The 17225-nt window shown below is 38.4% G+C and overlaps 1 protein-coding gene across 1 annotated transcript in view; it reads left to right on the top strand.

The window, feature by feature from the left end:
* The window catches only part of AK9 (adenylate kinase 9), a 114027-nt gene that overhangs the window by 87874 nt on the left and 8928 nt on the right, over positions 1-17225 (top strand). Inside the window, exons 27-33 of the mRNA XM_089921932.1 lie at positions 931-999; positions 6672-6875; positions 7234-7452; positions 10355-10568; positions 12649-12850; positions 15413-15559; positions 15661-15881. Coding sequence (XP_089778058.1) covers positions 931-999; positions 6672-6875; positions 7234-7452; positions 10355-10568; positions 12649-12850; positions 15413-15559; positions 15661-15881 — 1276 coding nt within the window. The remainder of the gene's footprint in view (positions 1-930; positions 1000-6671; positions 6876-7233; positions 7453-10354; positions 10569-12648; positions 12851-15412; positions 15560-15660; positions 15882-17225) is intronic.

Here is a 17225-nt window from a genome sequence, read left to right as displayed (position 1 = left end):
GCTCATATCAAAGTCCCAGTATTTAAGGGGACTCCAGTTTCAAGAGTCCTGAGCCAATGAGCCCCCAAACCCAAGGGGTGCTGGTTAGTTTTCATGCAAACCTTAAGGTCATATCAAAGGACCTATTCATTGCATTAGATTTAGAGACCCCTAGAAGGACTGGAGGACTACTTATACACCATATGTGTGAATGCATCCAAAGTACATGTGCTTTTCTCACATGGATTCTTTAGGCAATTACATCTTAATAATATGATGAAAGATTATCAAACATTTTCAACAAATAGCCTCTAAGTATTTCCCTGTTTCTCCATGTACAAAATCCACCTCTCCACCAAAGGAAACAAATAAGTAATCCATTTTGAAAAGGAATTCTAAAGTTTATAGAAAAAGTGACTGATCCCAAGTACCATTTATCCCTCTGGAAGGAAGTAGCTGATCAAGAGGTCCAGAGGTCCAAAGATGAAAGTGACATAATTACCACTATCACATGCTTTTCTGGAAAGTATCCTTCTACCCAAATATTATTCCCCTTTGGGAAAAAAAATTAATATATAGAAAGTAATTTTAGGGCTTCCCTGGTGGCGCAGTGGTTGGGAATCTGCCTGCCAATGCAGGGGACACGGGTTTGAGCCCTGGTCCAGGAAGATCCCACATGTGACAGAGCAACTAAGCCCGTGTGCCACAACTACTGAGCCCGTGAGCCACAACTACTGAGCCGGTGCACCTAGAGACGATGGTCCGCAACAAGAGAAGCCACTGCAATGAGAAGCCTGTGCACTGCAACAAAGAGTAGCTCGCTGCAACTAGAGAAAGCCTGCATGCAGCAACGAAGACCCAATGCAGCCAAAAATAAATAAAATAAATATTTTTTAAAAAGTAATTTTATTATTATCCATTAATATTTTTTAATGTCTCTTTCTTTAACAGGATGACATGATTTCTAAAAGAAGGGCTGAACTTATAATAGAGAGAGAGAAAAAAAGGAAAGGAGAGGAGGTTAGTAAATAAAATTGCTTTTTGCAAAAGAAAAGGACACACATATTTAAAACATATATATTTTACACATATATAAAATCTCAGCAATGTAAAATAAAAAGATGCATAGGAGTCTTCTTTTTAATTTTTACTTTACGTTGGAGTATAGTTGATTTACAATGTTATATTAGTTTCAGGTGTATAGCAAAGTGATTGTTATACATATACATATATCTATTCTTTTTCAGATTCTTTTCCCATATAGGTTATTACAGAGTATTGAGTAGAGTCCCCTGTGCTATACAGAAGGTCCTTGTTGATTATCTATTTTATATATAGCAGTGTATGTCTGTTAATCCCAACCTCCTAATTTATCCTTCCCCTGCACCTTTCTCCTTTGGTAACCATAAGTTTGTTTTCTAAATCTGTGAGTCTGTGTCTGTTTTGTAAAGAAGCTCGTTTGTATTTTTTTTTAGATTCCACATATAAGTGATATCTTATATTTGTCTTTCTCTGCCTGATTTACTTCACTTAGTATGATAATCTCTAGGTCCATCCACGTCTCTACAAATGACCCAATTTCGTTCCTTTTTTGTTTTGTTTTTTGTTGTTTTTGTTCTTCTGCTACTCTCTTTTTTTTCTTTTTTTTTTAAACGTCTTTATTAGAGTACAATTGCTTTACAATGTTGTGTTAGTTGCTGCTGTATAACAAAGTGAATCAGCTATACGTATACATATATCCCTATATCCCCTCCCTCTTGCATCTCCCTCCCACCCTCCCTATCCCACCCCTCTAGGTGGTCACAAAGCACCAAGCTGATCTCCCTGTGCTATGCAGCTGTTTCCCACTAGCTAGCTATTTTACATTTGGTAGTGTATATATGTCAATGCCACTCTCTCACTTCGTCTCAGCTTACCCTTCCCCCTCCCCGTGTCCTCAGGTCCATTCTCTATGTCTGCGTCTTCATTCCTGTCCTGCTCCTAGGTTCTTCAGAACCTTTTTTTTTTTTTTTTTTAGATTCCATATATATGTGTTACCATACGGTATTTGTTTTTCTCTTTTGAGTTACTTCACTCTGTATGAGAGACTCTAGGTCCATCCACCTCACTACAAATAACTCAATTTCATTCCTTTTTATGGCTAATATTCTATTTAATATATATGTATCACATCTTTTCCATTCATCTGTCGATGGGCATTTAGGTTGCTTCCATGACCTGGCTATTGTAAATAGTGCTGCAGTGAACATTGGGGTGCATGTATCTTTTCAAATTATGGTTTTCTCCAGAAATATAGCCTGGAGTGGGATTGCTGGATCATAAGGTAGCTCTATTTTTAGTGTTTTTAAGGAAACGCCATACTCTCCTCCATGGTGGCTGAATCAATTTACACTCCCACCAACAGTGTAGGAGGGTTCCCTTTTCTCCACACCCTCTCCAGTATTTATTGTTCAAAGACTTTTTGAAAATGGCCATTCTGACCCGTGTGAAGTGATACCTCATTGTAGTTTTGATTTGCATTTCTCTAATAATTAGTGATGTTCAGCATCAAAAAGATGCATAGAAGTCTTGATGGAGATATAGAGTTTATGTACAAGTTCTGAGATTATATATCATTTTTATTTTCTTTACACTTTTTGGTATTCTATAACTGTTTACAATGAACTTTTATTACTTTTATAATCAGAAAAACAAAAATTTTAAAAGAAAGAAAACCAAGATGTTTAAATAATCTAATACAAAATATAATAATACTACGTTAAACTATGCTTCTTGTGGATTTTCATTTGTGCTTTTCACACTTCAGCTCATGCTACAGGGAGATAGGCTGGGAGCTTGGGTATAAGGTCTAGACAGAGAGCCTGTGAAGTTGTGCTGGGGCTAAAATATAGCTTACCTCGAGATAAAGAATGGAATGGGGCAGAGCCTGTAGACGCTCAGAGTCACATACTGTGCAGGATGTTCAATACAGCTCCTCTTTTCCATCGGCTGATTTTTTGAAAAGATAAACCTTGAAGATCGTGGATTTCGTTTTGTTTAGAGAGGAGCTAGTCCCCAGTTGACCTAGCTGACCCAAATGCTACAGCCAAGCACCTCAGATAAAATATTCTGTCTTATAAACAAACTAAGATTTTGTAAGTTAGCTCTTCTGAGACTTAATCTTTTATAAAAATTGGCTATGTATCTCCCACAATTAATTTATACAAACTGACTTTTGGAAGACAATTCCTGAGATATTTTAATGAGATCTTCTGAGATTAAAACTATGTATTTTTTTTTAACTTTTTTGATGGGAATTTTATATGCACTGCTACTGCCTCAGACAAGGAAAGACTAAACACAGTGCAGCATCTCAAGGATCACTTAGTACAATTGTTATAATCAGTTAATGTGACAACCTGAGTTGAATCCATCCTGACTCCACATGGACCTTGGGGCTTTGCTTTCATGCACAGAACCAGGGGTCTTCTCATCATCTGCCTCTCTGTACAGAAACATGCAGTTTCTTGACTCACCTTTTTCCCAAGCAGTTAGGGAACCATATGCAGATAAAGCCCTTCCCAGGTTTGTCTTCTCAGCCTCAACATTATTGCCTTTGCTGTCTGACTTTTTAGCAACAAATAAAACACTTTTAACATTAGAAATCACTTCAAAGTCTCAAGGTGACTACTTCCATTAATTTTATAGGAAAATGTCGCCATCATGTGGAATTTTAGTCTCCAAATGTGACTGAAGAATATTCTGTAAACCAGTGGCTTCATACAGATTCACAATGCATATCTTCCAATTCCTTGGAGGGCTTGCTTCTACTCTTACCCCTAGCTCCAGAATCTTTGCCCTGTCCTGTACACTAGCTCTTTCTCTGGTGCCTGGGTCCCTTTTACCAAGTGTAGCGTAGCCACATGCAGGAGAATGCCAGGAGTAGCCGTGAAGGATTTTATCACTTTTCTAGATATGAGGAGATGCAAGAATTGGGCTCATAAAATCATCTCCTGAAAATATCTAACTATCTGAAGACCTGTTCTGCCAGTTTTTTCTAGAGCACAGAGTGCCTCATTTCTGATCCATCCTGAACTTCTTTCCAGGGCTGTTGAAGGTCAGCAGCTGCAGCAGCTCATAATTTAATTCTTATAGAGGTAGAGGGCAAGCGCCAATTTGTAAGTGACAAAAGACAGAGCTTTCTATCAGAGTTTTAGTCCCCCTCTGCCACCACCACTCTAATGGAGGCTGCCTTCCACGCAAATGCACAGAATAAGAGAACTGACCCTAAGCCTATCGCTCCCTCCAAATTTTGACTACTCTACAAAATCTGCCTTTGTTCACTCTCCAGAAGCCCTCTGGAGCAAGAGAGAGGGGAAAAAAATGTGTGTGTATGTGTTGTCCATGGCTTATGGTTATTATCTGCTAGAGGCTAAATGAACTTATTCCTTCATACTGGAGGCAGATCTCTGAGACGATGAATTTTAGAACATGTATCTCCTAACATAAGTACTGAAAGATACTAGATATAAGAAAAAAAAGCAGCACTGTTCCAGAGGACCAAAATGCCACTTACAGAAAACTAAAACCTTTTTCTCTAAAAAGAATTAACCTGTGGGTCTCTCAGATGGTCTTCTATGAAGATTTTTAGGCTATTAACCTTTTAAAAAATTTAAAGGAACTAGCCACAGCAACGTGATCAGAAAAAGAAACAGCATACATATTGAAAAGTAAGAACAAAATTTAATATTTGCACATATTTGATTATCTAGAAAGTCCAAGAGGGTAAATTGCAGAAAAATTTTTTAAGGTTGATCCCACCAGCTCCTTATGTAGCAGTGACATTTGTCCCCATGAAGAAAAAAGTAAATAATTTCTAAAGTAATTAATCTGTCTAGAAAATTCTAGGTCCACAGAATATTGGTTGGTACTCTTCATCATCTGGGACAAGATCCAGCCTGCCTGCCTCTTCTCATCCTCACATCTTAAATGGAAGCATGATACAACCTGTCCTGCTCACATACCCAGAGCTTACAGTTGCCCTGAATTAATCAGTTTAGTCCTTCATTCATAAAAATGAATAGACAACCAAGGATTGCCATATATTTGAAATTATCAATACAAGGAAGAACCAAGATGAACAAACAGAATAATTGACTCTAAAACAAATAGACAATACAGGAAATATATTAAACATTTAAAAAATTCCAATTTGCCTTAAATAATTCAAGAACTTGTATCCATAAAACAAAAACAGGATGGTATGAAAAACCAGAGAGCAAAAAAAAAGTTCATGGAAACTAGAATATAGCATTTAAATTAATTGAAAGTTTCTTGTTAAACTTATATAGTTTAATTTTTTTAATTAAAAAACAAGTTGGAAGAGCTATTAAATAGAGCTGGAGAGGTGAGCAAAAGTTCATCTGAAACTAAGATGTCTGCAGCTCGTAGTGTGGACTCATCCCACCATGCCTCCAGTGATCGTTAGCAAATCAAATCTCAAACTAAAAAATTGTCAAAATATAAGAAAAAGGAAAAAGTAGTAAGAGAACCAAATGGCTTCAAAATTCAAATAAAAAAGAATAAGAACTGAGAAACATAGTTCCAACACCGAACTCCTTCCGGGGAAAGAGGAGCCTGGGCACAGAACAGGGAAGGGCCCTTTGTCCTCTCTTCTTCCTCCCGGCACCTGCAAGTCCAAATCCTAGCTCCAGGCGCCTTTAAAGGCACCAGGGTCTAATCAGTTAGAAAGATCAGGAAATAGCGAGCTAATCAGAAGTGTGCAGGCAAGAGGTAATGAGAGGGCAAACAGTAGGGCAGGACTAGAAAGTAGGAGAGAGTCTTAAGTATTATTTAGGATTCCTGTTCTTAGAAACTGGATGTGCAATAATGGAGAGCGAGGAGTCAAGATAACTCCCAGGTTTCCGACGGGAAGGCAGTGCTCCATCCGGGACAAGGGATACTTCTGGGCGACGTGCATAGAGGCAGTGCAGGAGGATCAGTAGGACAGGGTTCAGTGTTACGCAAACTGGACTGTAGCACTTCGAGCCTATACAACACCACTTAGTATCAGTATCCTGTCGTGGTCTTCAGTGATCATTTATGTGTTAATTCTGGTTTCCTCAGATAAGCTGCAGCCTCCTCAGGGGCGTGTACTATTCTATTAGAACAGTGCTTTATACAAAATGACAATAATAACTATAACAGCATAATAATAGAAATAACAGCTATCATTTGCATGCTTACCATGTACCAGACAGTTTTCTGAGGGCTTTGCATGTATTAACTTATTTTAGCACTACCAACAACCATGTGAGGGAGGTACTTTCCTTACTCCTATTTTACAGATGAGGAAACTGGTTTTGTCCAAGCTAACACAGCTAGGGAGTGTTTTATATACTCTTTGAGTTGCATTAAATATTGTTACTGAAGACCATGAGAAACAGGTAATGTTCTGACAACTATAGCATTAAATATTAGCAGTTAATATCTTGTCTAGGTATTTAGTTATGGGATCACCATGGTATTAGAGTCTTGAAGGCATTAAATTTCTTGGGTGCCAGATATTTGAAATTTTACTATATCAGTTGATGAACATTGCATGCCATACTAACCAATACCCGCTTATTCCAAAATATCCCAGATGATTAGTTAGCAGTGTCATTTGTTCCATATTTTATACGTATAGTAAAAGGGAATATTTTCTTCCTTAGACTGTTAGACAAGATGAAGACACGAGCGAGGAAGAACCTGAAGATGAGGAAGATGATATTGACAACATCCTTGATGAATTTCCAAAAGATGAGGAAGTGATGAGTGAGGAAGATGAAGAGCAGGAAATTGATGCGCTCGAACGCCTGAGAGGTGAACTGGGAGAAAAATTTGAAGCAGATACGAATAATTTACAAATAATACAGGTTATTACTTTTTCATTTTTCATAATTCAAAAAATAACGTTTGAGAATGAAACAAAAGCAATTTGGTCTATGCCTTGGTTTCTTTTTAACATTTCAAAAGAAATGTATATTTTTAGGGGTTAGGTCCCTTTCGTCAGCACCATTTACAATTATAAAAACCAGTTAATAAATCAAGGGCAACATGGAAGCCACATAGGGTCAAAGTTTTAGCTGCCAACCTGCAGTTACTTGGAAGCTGAAAAATATTTGTTCTCTAGACTGAAGTAATCAGTTACTAGCAATGTCCATGTGCTGTAACTAAATACTGCCAGCCTCCTTCCCACTAAAAATATTTGGTTTTATGATTTTTTTTCATTAGGAAGAATTTGAGAAGTTTTTGATACCAGTAATTCTCATTAATGGAGCTCGGAAAACCCACATTGTACAATACATATTGAATATGAAACTGAAACCACTGGTGGAGAATCGTGCAAGCATTTTCGAGAAATGTTATCCAATATCGTCCCGCCTTGCCCAGAAAATGCTCAGCTTTACCTACAAGTATATAAGCTCATTTGGCTACTGGGACCCTGTAAAGGTAATGTCAGCAAATGCATCTGAAAACCATGTTCTTTCTCTTGTTTCTTTTTTTTTTTTTAAGCATGTCTAAGAAGACAGTGGATAAGTTCAAAAAATTGTAAGCATTGTATAGTATTCTTAGCTAGCTATAAAAATATGTGTGGTTGTTTCGCCTTTCTGAAGTAGGAAAGTAGTTGAAGGGTTTAAATTTCTTTCATCTATTTCTGTAAAGATCATCCAGTTCCAACTTGGTTTTAACTCTGTAGCAGAAGATGGTAGTAGAAATATTTTCAAACTAGACATCTAGCGAGCTGAGCTCTGACACAATTTGCTATCTAATTTTAGGCAAGTCCTTTAAACTCTTTGATTCTGCTTCCTCACCTTTAAGATGGGAGAATACTGCCATCAGGCCACTGTGATCAAATGCAAGAATATAAAATTCTCTGGAAAGTGTGAGATCCCATACAAAATGTGCCTTTAATGTTCGTCACAAACTTATTTCTAAGCATTGTATTTTTAGGCAGTGTGGACAAACATTTAATGTAATTGGAATTCAGTAACTTCAAATGTGGGATGGTTTTCAACAAATCTTAATCAAGGACACGCCAGCCACTGTGTCAGTCCCTGAGAATAGAGCAGTGAATAAAACAGACAAGGTTCCTTTGTCATGGGCCTTATATTCTAGTTGGGTTGGAGAGGGAGGATAGGCAATAAATAAGTAAACAAATAAGTTCTTGTCAGGTTGTATTAAGTGCTATAAAGACAATAAAAGAATGTCACATAAAGGTGACCTGCCCTCTCAACCAGTGTACCTTCTTATTTCCATCAGTGAAGTAGCACAGTGGAGAAGACCATGGCCTCTCGAGCCAGACTGCCTGAGTTCAAAACCACCACTTACTAGCTGAGTGACCTTGGACAAATTACTTCACCTCTCTGAGCCATTCCCATTTGCACAATGGGAATAAGAATAGTCCCTACCTCATGATATTGTTACAATTACTAAATCAGTTAATTATTGTAAAGTGCTTGCAGCAGTGCTTGTTTTATTGTGAATGCTCAATTAATATAAGTTGTTGTTATTAACGTGTATTGGTCACTGATAAAAAGTATTTTGGAGGAAGGGATCCAAAATGGAGCCATGTGCATATTACTTGAAACCTCCTTCCTGGCTGATGTTGATACAATCAGTTTCAATTCTACTTAATTGTGATATCTTCTTTACCTTCACTGTAAGGATGTCAAGAGAGACCTTTTCAAATATCATGCTGAAATATAGAAACATTAAGACCGTTCCCTCCATAGAGAATCAGATAAAGTTAAGCATGTATTAGGATCACCTAGAAAGCTTTTGAAAAATAGTTACACCCTAACCTTCTCTTTGAGATGGACAAGAGAGGGGAAGAAGCAATCAAAGTCAGAACCCTATTTAAGGACCCATGTCCAAACATAATTAGGATTGTATAAAGATGCCTTGTGGAGAAATGACTGCGTGGTCATAGGAAGGGTTTAAGCATATAAATCATTTTTTCAGGGCTGTTGGGAATCTTTCTGGGTGCCTGACCACTTGATGTTTCTGATTTGATGACACCTTGGGTATTCTGACCTATGGAGAAGAAAGATACATGCTAGATATTTTGGGCAATAGCAGAAACTATTGTAAGAATTCACACTTAATTTGTGAATCTGAAATGGAATCATTAAACTTTCAGCTTTTCTTTTACTACCAAATATAAGAAATAGAGCAGACATTCCCACCCCATCCCTGAGTTTCTTCTTATCCCTAACATTTACTCCCAGCCATGAATATCACTTCAGCCTAAGAATGACGATGCTGACAACACCATTGACCTGTGACAACCATCCTGGTGTAGTTCTGGGGGAGGAGCAATATTACCATACTGTTTCCCACCTACTCCGTCAAGTCCAGGGATGACTGATGCTTGGCCATCTGATGATATAAAAAGATATCCATTTAATTACCCAGTCGTCATCATCACCAATGCAAAGATGTGGGACCAGTCCTCCCTCTCCATTCCATACCGACACCTTAGGCTGCCTTTTAGGTGTATTTTTCCCTTTTGTGTCTGCTCTTGATGTTTGTGTGAGTGGGATTTCGTCTGTATAAAAATGTAGAAGAGAAGCTAGTGGGATTTGTCCTACCAGTGCACTCCCATATATAACCCAGGACCCCACCTGTATTAGTCTACTCATGCTGCCATAATGGAATACCACAGACTGGGTAGCTTAAACAGCAGAAATGTATTTTCTCACTGTTCTGGAGGCTGGAAGTCCAAGATCAAGGTACCAGCAGGGATGGTTTTTCTAGTGAGGCCTCTCTTCCTGGCTTGTAGATGGCCACTTCTCACTGTGTCCTCAGTGCTTTTCCTCTGTGCTCATGCACTCCTGGTGTCTCTTTTCTCTTCTTATAAGGACACCAGTCCTCAGATTAGAGCCCCATTCTTATAACCTCATTTAACCTTAGTTACCCCCTCAAAGGCCCTGTCTCCAAATACAGTAACTTTGAGGGTTAGGGCTTCAAACCATGATTTTGGGAGGACGCATTTCTGTACATTACGCCACCTTAGGAATGGACCTGTCTGTGAAGATAAATTGGCCCATGAATATATCCAAACACCTTTACACTACTTGGCAGAAACATTCAGTATATGCTAAACACATTATAAAGGAAGTAGAATAACTATAGTTGTCAGAAACTGGAACACTTAAGAAAAACTACATTTATTCCATATGAGTATAAAATAATTCATTCTTTTTACAGTTTTTTAATATCAGTACTTGATTATAATTAGTTTTCTTGTTCTATAAGAAAGATTTTACAAATTTGTTTTTTTAAGGGTATTTGGGGGAAATGCTGTTTAAAATAAAGCTAATTTATTAATTCAGTTTTGCATATATTGCAGCTAAGTGAAGGAGAGACAATCAAGCCAGTTGAAAATTCAGAGAATCTACTTCATCCTGTAATCCATCGTCAGTATATTTATTTTTTATCTAGTAAGGAAACTAAAGAAAAATTTATGAAGAACCCAATCAAATATATCCGCCAACCCAAACCTAAGCCTACTATGCCCATTAGGATTGCACTTCTGGGGCCTCCAAAATCTGGGAAAACTACAGGTAAGGGTGTGTTTGCCTTTACTATCCTTAAGCATAAAAGAATCTCCTGAAGACCAGGACCACTTTTCCAGAAAGATAACTATCAAAACTGACTCAAAAAGAGACAGAACATGTAAATAGGCCAATAACCATTGAGGAGAAGACATTCAAAAATATAGCCCCACTCCAAAACAGCCCAGAATCAAATGGTTTTGGAGGAAAATTATGTCACACTTTCAAAGAATTAAAAATTCAAGAGATACTTACTGTGTTTTTATAAGCTTTTCCAGAGCAAGGGAAAAGAAAGTAAACTGACCAATTTATTTTCAGTTTTTTTTAAAGTAAAGAATATAGTCCATACAATTAAAAAGGTATAAAAAATATAAATTCATTTTTAAATTAGCATGACCCTGATATCAAAACCTAACAAAGATAATACAAAAAAAAGAAATTACAAATGAATATTATTTATAGATAAAGTCAAATAACAGTTATATTAAGATTTTATTAGCATAAAAATTATATTTAAAATTTTATAAATATAATCTACTGTATTAATAAGTTAAAGAGTGAAAATCCATTATCTTAATCATTACTGAAAAAGGAATTTGGTAAACTATAATGTTTGAATTTTTTATATCTTGAGACTTTTTTTTTTAAGGCAAATAGTCCAACAATAGGTGAGTGTGGTATTTCAAGATGACGTGTGACATGATAACCACATGAACAGCGGTTGGTCGCAATGATAATAAAATGGGAAAGGGCAGATACCAGAGATATTTAAAAAGGAAATGACAGGACTTAATGACTGAAGGCATAGAGAATGAAGGGGAGAGATGAGGTCAAAGATTAACTTTCACCAGAAATAATAAAAGGGAGTTTTGTGTTTTAGCTCTTCAGGTGAAAAGTGTGTTTTCCCCATTTAAACGTCTTAACATGATTAAGAGTCTTTAATAGTTGTGTTCTAAAAGTTCACAAAGATAATGATATTTCCCAAAGAAAGCTGTACATTGACATTCAAGATCCTACAACCACAGCAAAAAGTAAAATGTAGATTAGACAATCTGATTCCTCGATTTTTGTTGAAATAGAGGTTAATCTTTAAACAGAATGCCAAATTGTAAATGCTTAATTGTTTTCATAGCTTAAGAAAAATAGGTGTGACTCTCGCGTTTGTGGCAAAGCTGAGATGAAGCCTTCTGCGGCCCTCACAGGGGAGTTGCTGCCGGGTGGCCCTAATTGTGGCCAGTTAACCTGTATTCCCCGTGGGACCAGATGAGCCTCAGTGTCCTCTACACACTGCTGTCTCCAGACCATGATGAAGCAGGGTCTGTAGACCCTGTCAGAGCACACCCACATTTAACAGTAACTGGAAGCTATTATCTGTGGTCTCACTTAGCAGAAGCAGAGGCCAAGCCTGAGTCCTCTTTCAACAAATGGCAACATCTATGTGCCCTTGGACAAATTATTCCATTGCAGTGGGCTGCAGTTCTCTCATCTATAAAATTGGAACTTCAATACCCACTCTACACACTTGATGGAATAGTTGAAAATATCAGAGAAAGTCACAGAAGAAATATTACCTCATAAGCTGTAAATTACTATTAAAATGTCAGATATGCCATTATAATTTTTAAAAATTACTTCCTAAGGATTAACTGTATAGGGTAAGCTAGCCTGATTGCAGCCTGGAGTCCGTAAATGGGCAGATAGGGAAATGGTTTAATCCGGTGACGCGAGGAGCACTGAATTGTTATTTTGGACATAATACCAAATATTAATAGTACACATAGGATGCCTTATAAAGCTCTCAAAAATGTTGCTACCTCGTGCAGAAGGAAAAAAAACCACTTCAATGGTTTGGTTATAGAAAACCTCACGGAGTTGGCTCATTAACCAGACCCATCAGCCACATACCTGAAGTGCTAATAATGATCGACCTTTGAACAGTATTAATTCAATAAGATGTAGCAATTTTAATTTTTGAAATTTCTTTGAGGAATGTGAAGACTAGCTTGCTGTTGATGTCAATTAACCAGAATCTGAGATTAACTGATGAATTTGTGAAATGGAGTAAGTTTAAAGTTTTAATGTTTTTCAGTTGCCAAACAAATTTCAAGTGACTATGGCTTAAAGCGTTTGTCAATAGGAGATGCTCTGCGTTATGTATTAAACCACCAACCAGACACAGAGCTGGCACTTATGCTAAATTGGCATCTTCATAAAGGAATGACAGTGCCTGATGAACTGGCTGTCCAGGCCTTAGAATTATCTCTGATGGAAAGTATAAGTAACACTGCAGGGTAAGTGGGGGCCGTGGAGGTGGAGAGGGAGTGGGATGGAGTTACATCTCTGAAGAAATTACTCACTGGAATGTAAAACACTTAATCGTAAACAGGGTTTAAAGCTCTTGTAAAGTGTGCGTGATGTGCTTTTCAAACTCTGGACACCTATATGGTTACATGTTTTAATTTTCTGTCAAGCTAAACCTCGGCTTGAACACCAGAAGAGCCAACAGGCCACTTCCCTCCCTGCAGCAACCCCTGAGCTGTCCAGGAGCCTCCAGGTTTACACAATCCATAAGGGAGGCCTGTGCGACTTCCACAGCCCAGCAGAACTCCTCACTGCCCCATGGAGTGATGAAGGCATGGCCCTCCCCTGTCCCCCCAGGTGGTACTGGTTCCGTGGAGATGGTCTCTCTCTGGCCCAGCTCTCTGCACAGGAAGCAGCGCCCCTCCCTTGATGCTGCATTTGGACAGGAGAGCCCTGTGCTTGAACTGGTCTTCAGTTTACACTCCTCCGCTCCACCATGCTTCCCTGGCACAGCCAGTGGTCCCAGCCAGTAGTAAAAGCCGATAAAACCTAAGGCCCTGCTCTTGAGCCCAGATCACTGACTTAAAATCTTGCTTATTTACTCAAGGCTGTTTTATATTAGGAGCCTCCTTTCCCTTCCCTACCACTGGTCCTTAATCAAGTCCTTGACAGTTCTAATTTCAGTTATCGGGGAGCAGATTCTGGAATGTCAAGTTTTTTCCCCAGAGAAGGCCCTGGGACTTAAGCAAATTGTGTTACCTCCTTCCTGGCATTCAGCTTTGCATACGAGGGATCTTAGTGAGGGCAACGTAGGTTAAATCACAAAGGTTTTATTTCACCTTAATACCAGGACAGTGACTGCCCAGTCACGCTGAATTTCCCTAATCCTGAGGGCCTCTCAAGTGATCCTTCACAGGACAAAGGAGTTGAGCTACTTTCCATTAAAAACCAACAATGGCGGGCTTCCCTGGTGGCGCAGTGGTTAAGAATCCACCTGCCAATGCAGGGGACACGGGTTCAAGCCCTGGTCCGGGAAGATCCCACATGCTGCGCAGCAACTAAGCCCACGAGCCACAACTACTGAGCCTGTGCTCTAGAGCCTGTGAGCCACAACTACTGAAACCTGCACACCTAGATCCCATGCTCCGCAACAAGAGAAGCCACCGCAGTGAGAAGCCCACGCACCACAACGAAGAGTAGCCCCTGCTCTCAGCAACTAGAGAAAACCGGTGTGCAGCAGCGAAGACCCAATGCAGCCCAAAATAAATAAATGTAAAAAAAAACAACCAACAGTGGCAGCTCAATACATCCTCAAGTTGGCTTGCGGGCTATGTTAATTTATAGTCCTCTCTGCCATGGAACTTAGAACTAGTTAGTGCCTAGAGACTTAGCTGGAGAGCACTGAGGGAGGACTAACCAGCCCTTCCTGGTGATGTCAGCCAGCAAGCCCAGCTCAGGCACCTCAGAGCCGGTTTCCTGACTTTGGAATTTGCAGACAGCCTTTAGCCCTCTTCTCAGTTTGCTAGTGACACTCATTACCTTAAACGGTTGGACTAACAAATTCTCCATCATTTCTGCTCAGAGGCCTGATGGTTCCTGATGGAATGGTTCTCTCCCAGATACCATAGGGCTCTCTCACCACCTCCCCATGTTCCCTTCCACACCCAGCCTCCTCACAGAATTTTACTACAAAAGCAAGCTTAGAACACAGTGTTTTCCGTATTTGCTTAATCTCTTACTAAAATACTAATAACTGTGCCAGGACCTTTTTTCTTTTAATTTTAAAACATTTTAATGTACTTCTTAAAATCTTGATTTACAAGACACCTTGTCTTACTGCCACTGACCTTTCAGTACAAAAATTTTACACTATCTGTTTGCTATAAAACTACAACATTAAGATCAGGGTTGGATAATTCTTCCCTTGCTGGCCATTCTTTTATAAGGAATGTCCATTAGTCTATTACTAATTGCTTTACAAACTTGATCTACAATCTTTAAGATAACTCTAAGTGTTAAATATCATTATTTTACTATTTTTACTGAAAACTGAGGCTCAGAGAGGTCAGACCAGGTTTCAAATCTAAGTGTGTGTGCCTCTGAAGCCTATACTCTCTCCACTGTTTCATGCTAGAATAGTAGCACCAATTAAGTAATACAATGTTCAAGGTATTATATGTATTATCTCTCGAAGTCCGCTAAAACCTAGCTCTATGATGCTAAGTGTATGAATCAGAGCTGTGTCTGTATGTATGCAGCCCTCCTTCTGGCTCTTGGGCTGACTGAGGTTAAAAATATAGAGATAAAGGGAGTTCCCTGATGGCCTAGTGGTTAGGATTCCGGGCTTTCACTGCTGGGGCCCGGGTTCAATCCTCAAGCCACGCAGCCAAAAAAAAAAAAAATAGACAAAGAGGGCAAGGTGACAAGATTAATCAAGTTACATAGGAACAGTACGGGGCTAATCCTAAAGATAGACTGTTTCTGGAAGACAGAAAGGAAGGTCTGAGAGAAAAGACATCTGGAATTTTTATTTTCACGTTTCTCCTTATTAGTGTTGTCATTGATGGATACCCTGTATCTAAATATCAAGTGAGTCTCTTGGAAGCCAGGTCAGTCATCCCCATGGTCATCTTTGAGTTGGATGTGCCTTCCAAAGAGATTTTCAAAAGATTGCTCCTGGAAAAAAAAAAGGAACCAAGGTAATGTATGTGATGAAAACAATGATAAAGGAATAAACTTTACTCAACCAGAAAAAGCAGGTTTTTAACAGCTTTTTCCATTCCTTCTGTTTCTCTATTAGTTTGCCTTATCCATTGCATAACAGCTCACAGATTATAGCTGTCAAGAACTCAAAGTACCGCAGAAGTATTGATGAGATTAGGCAATATTATCAAGAGCAACATCAGAACTGGTATGTGATTGATGGCTTTCACAGCAAATGGTGGGTATGGAATGAAGTCATTAAGAAGGTTAAAATAGTGAATAAACACATACAGATATACCTGGGAAGAATAAAAGCAGGTAAGAAAACATGTAACTCTGAAAACACAATAAAATGTGAATTTGAAGTCTATGCATGCCTAACTCATGTTACCATAATTCATTCAATGTGAACATTTGTTCCCATGACCTTAATCAGTATTTTAAATACATAGTATTTTCCAATTATGCGGGCATGTATATTTGTTCTAATAAATGACTGCCTCTACTCAAGCTATCAGCTTAGCTCTCCAGCTAAGTCTCTAGGCGATAACTAGTTCTAAGTTCAATGGCAGGGAGGATTATAAATTAACATAGCCCGCAAGCCAACTAGAGGATGTATGGGGCAGCTATCATTTATTCAATGTCCATGTGAACCTATCACCTAAAAACAAGACATGGTCTCTCACTGTTTGGAAAGCCACGTAAGAAGCTAGTTTCAAGAATGGTAGTTATATGAGGGCAGGGGTCTGTGGAGTGACACTTGGCAAAATTTTGTTTAGGAATCTAGAATTAGTTATTTTTACTATGAAATTATAGTAATATGTAAATGTTGATTCTATTAAAAACTTAATTTGAACATAGAATGTTTTTAATCTATATTTGGAATCCATGAAAGAAAATGTTTGATTATATATTCCTAGAAGTTTCTTGATTTTTCTCCAAAAATACACAAAATAGAAGGAAAGTTATCTATATCTCATATCTCTGAAAAGAGTGATGATGCCAAAGAATTTGTCTGGAGGGGTTTCACAGACATCTGTTTAATGACTTTGTTTAACTTTGGAAAATACGGAGAAGGTATAAGGACGTATGAGGGAGCAACGTGACACAGAGAATCTTATACAAGGAAAAATGCAGTGAGGCGTCTGATAATAATGGCATCATTGAATCTTGATTTGCTTCATTATCTGGGCATCACCAGCATCTCTGGTTCCTGTTTGTCTGCAGACTGAGAATTTGTTTTCACCTGAGGATTACAAGGGATGAAGATAAGGGTGCAAGGGAAGAGAGAACTGAGTTTTAGAAACCTACTCCCAATAAGTTTTGGATAGCATCACACTAGTAGAACATTCCACAGCAGGCTTTGAAAGCAAAACTTGTGCCTCATTCATCTTTCTGTTACCCTACTTCACCTTTCCTGCCTCAGATTGGGTTGCCTGAAAACAGACTCATGATGAAAAGTTGTGTGCGGAAGCTTTATCAGGAAATAGCCTCAGGAGTCGAGTTGCCAGATTAAGCAAATAAAAATACAGGATGCCCAGTTAAATTTAAATTTCAGATAAATGACAAGTAATTTTTTAGTCTAATTATTTCCCAAATGTATGGGACATATTTATACTAAAAACTGTTCGTTGTTTATCTGAAATGCAAACTTAAGTGGGC

Source organism: Delphinapterus leucas, chromosome 12 (assembly GCF_059928025.1).
Source record: "Delphinapterus leucas isolate spDelLeu-1000000601 "Yukka" chromosome 12, BTC_Dleu_Yukka2, whole genome shotgun sequence".
Taxonomy (NCBI): Eukaryota; Metazoa; Chordata; class Mammalia; order Artiodactyla; family Monodontidae; genus Delphinapterus; species Delphinapterus leucas.
This window is presented reverse-complemented; position numbering and strand designations above follow the sequence as displayed.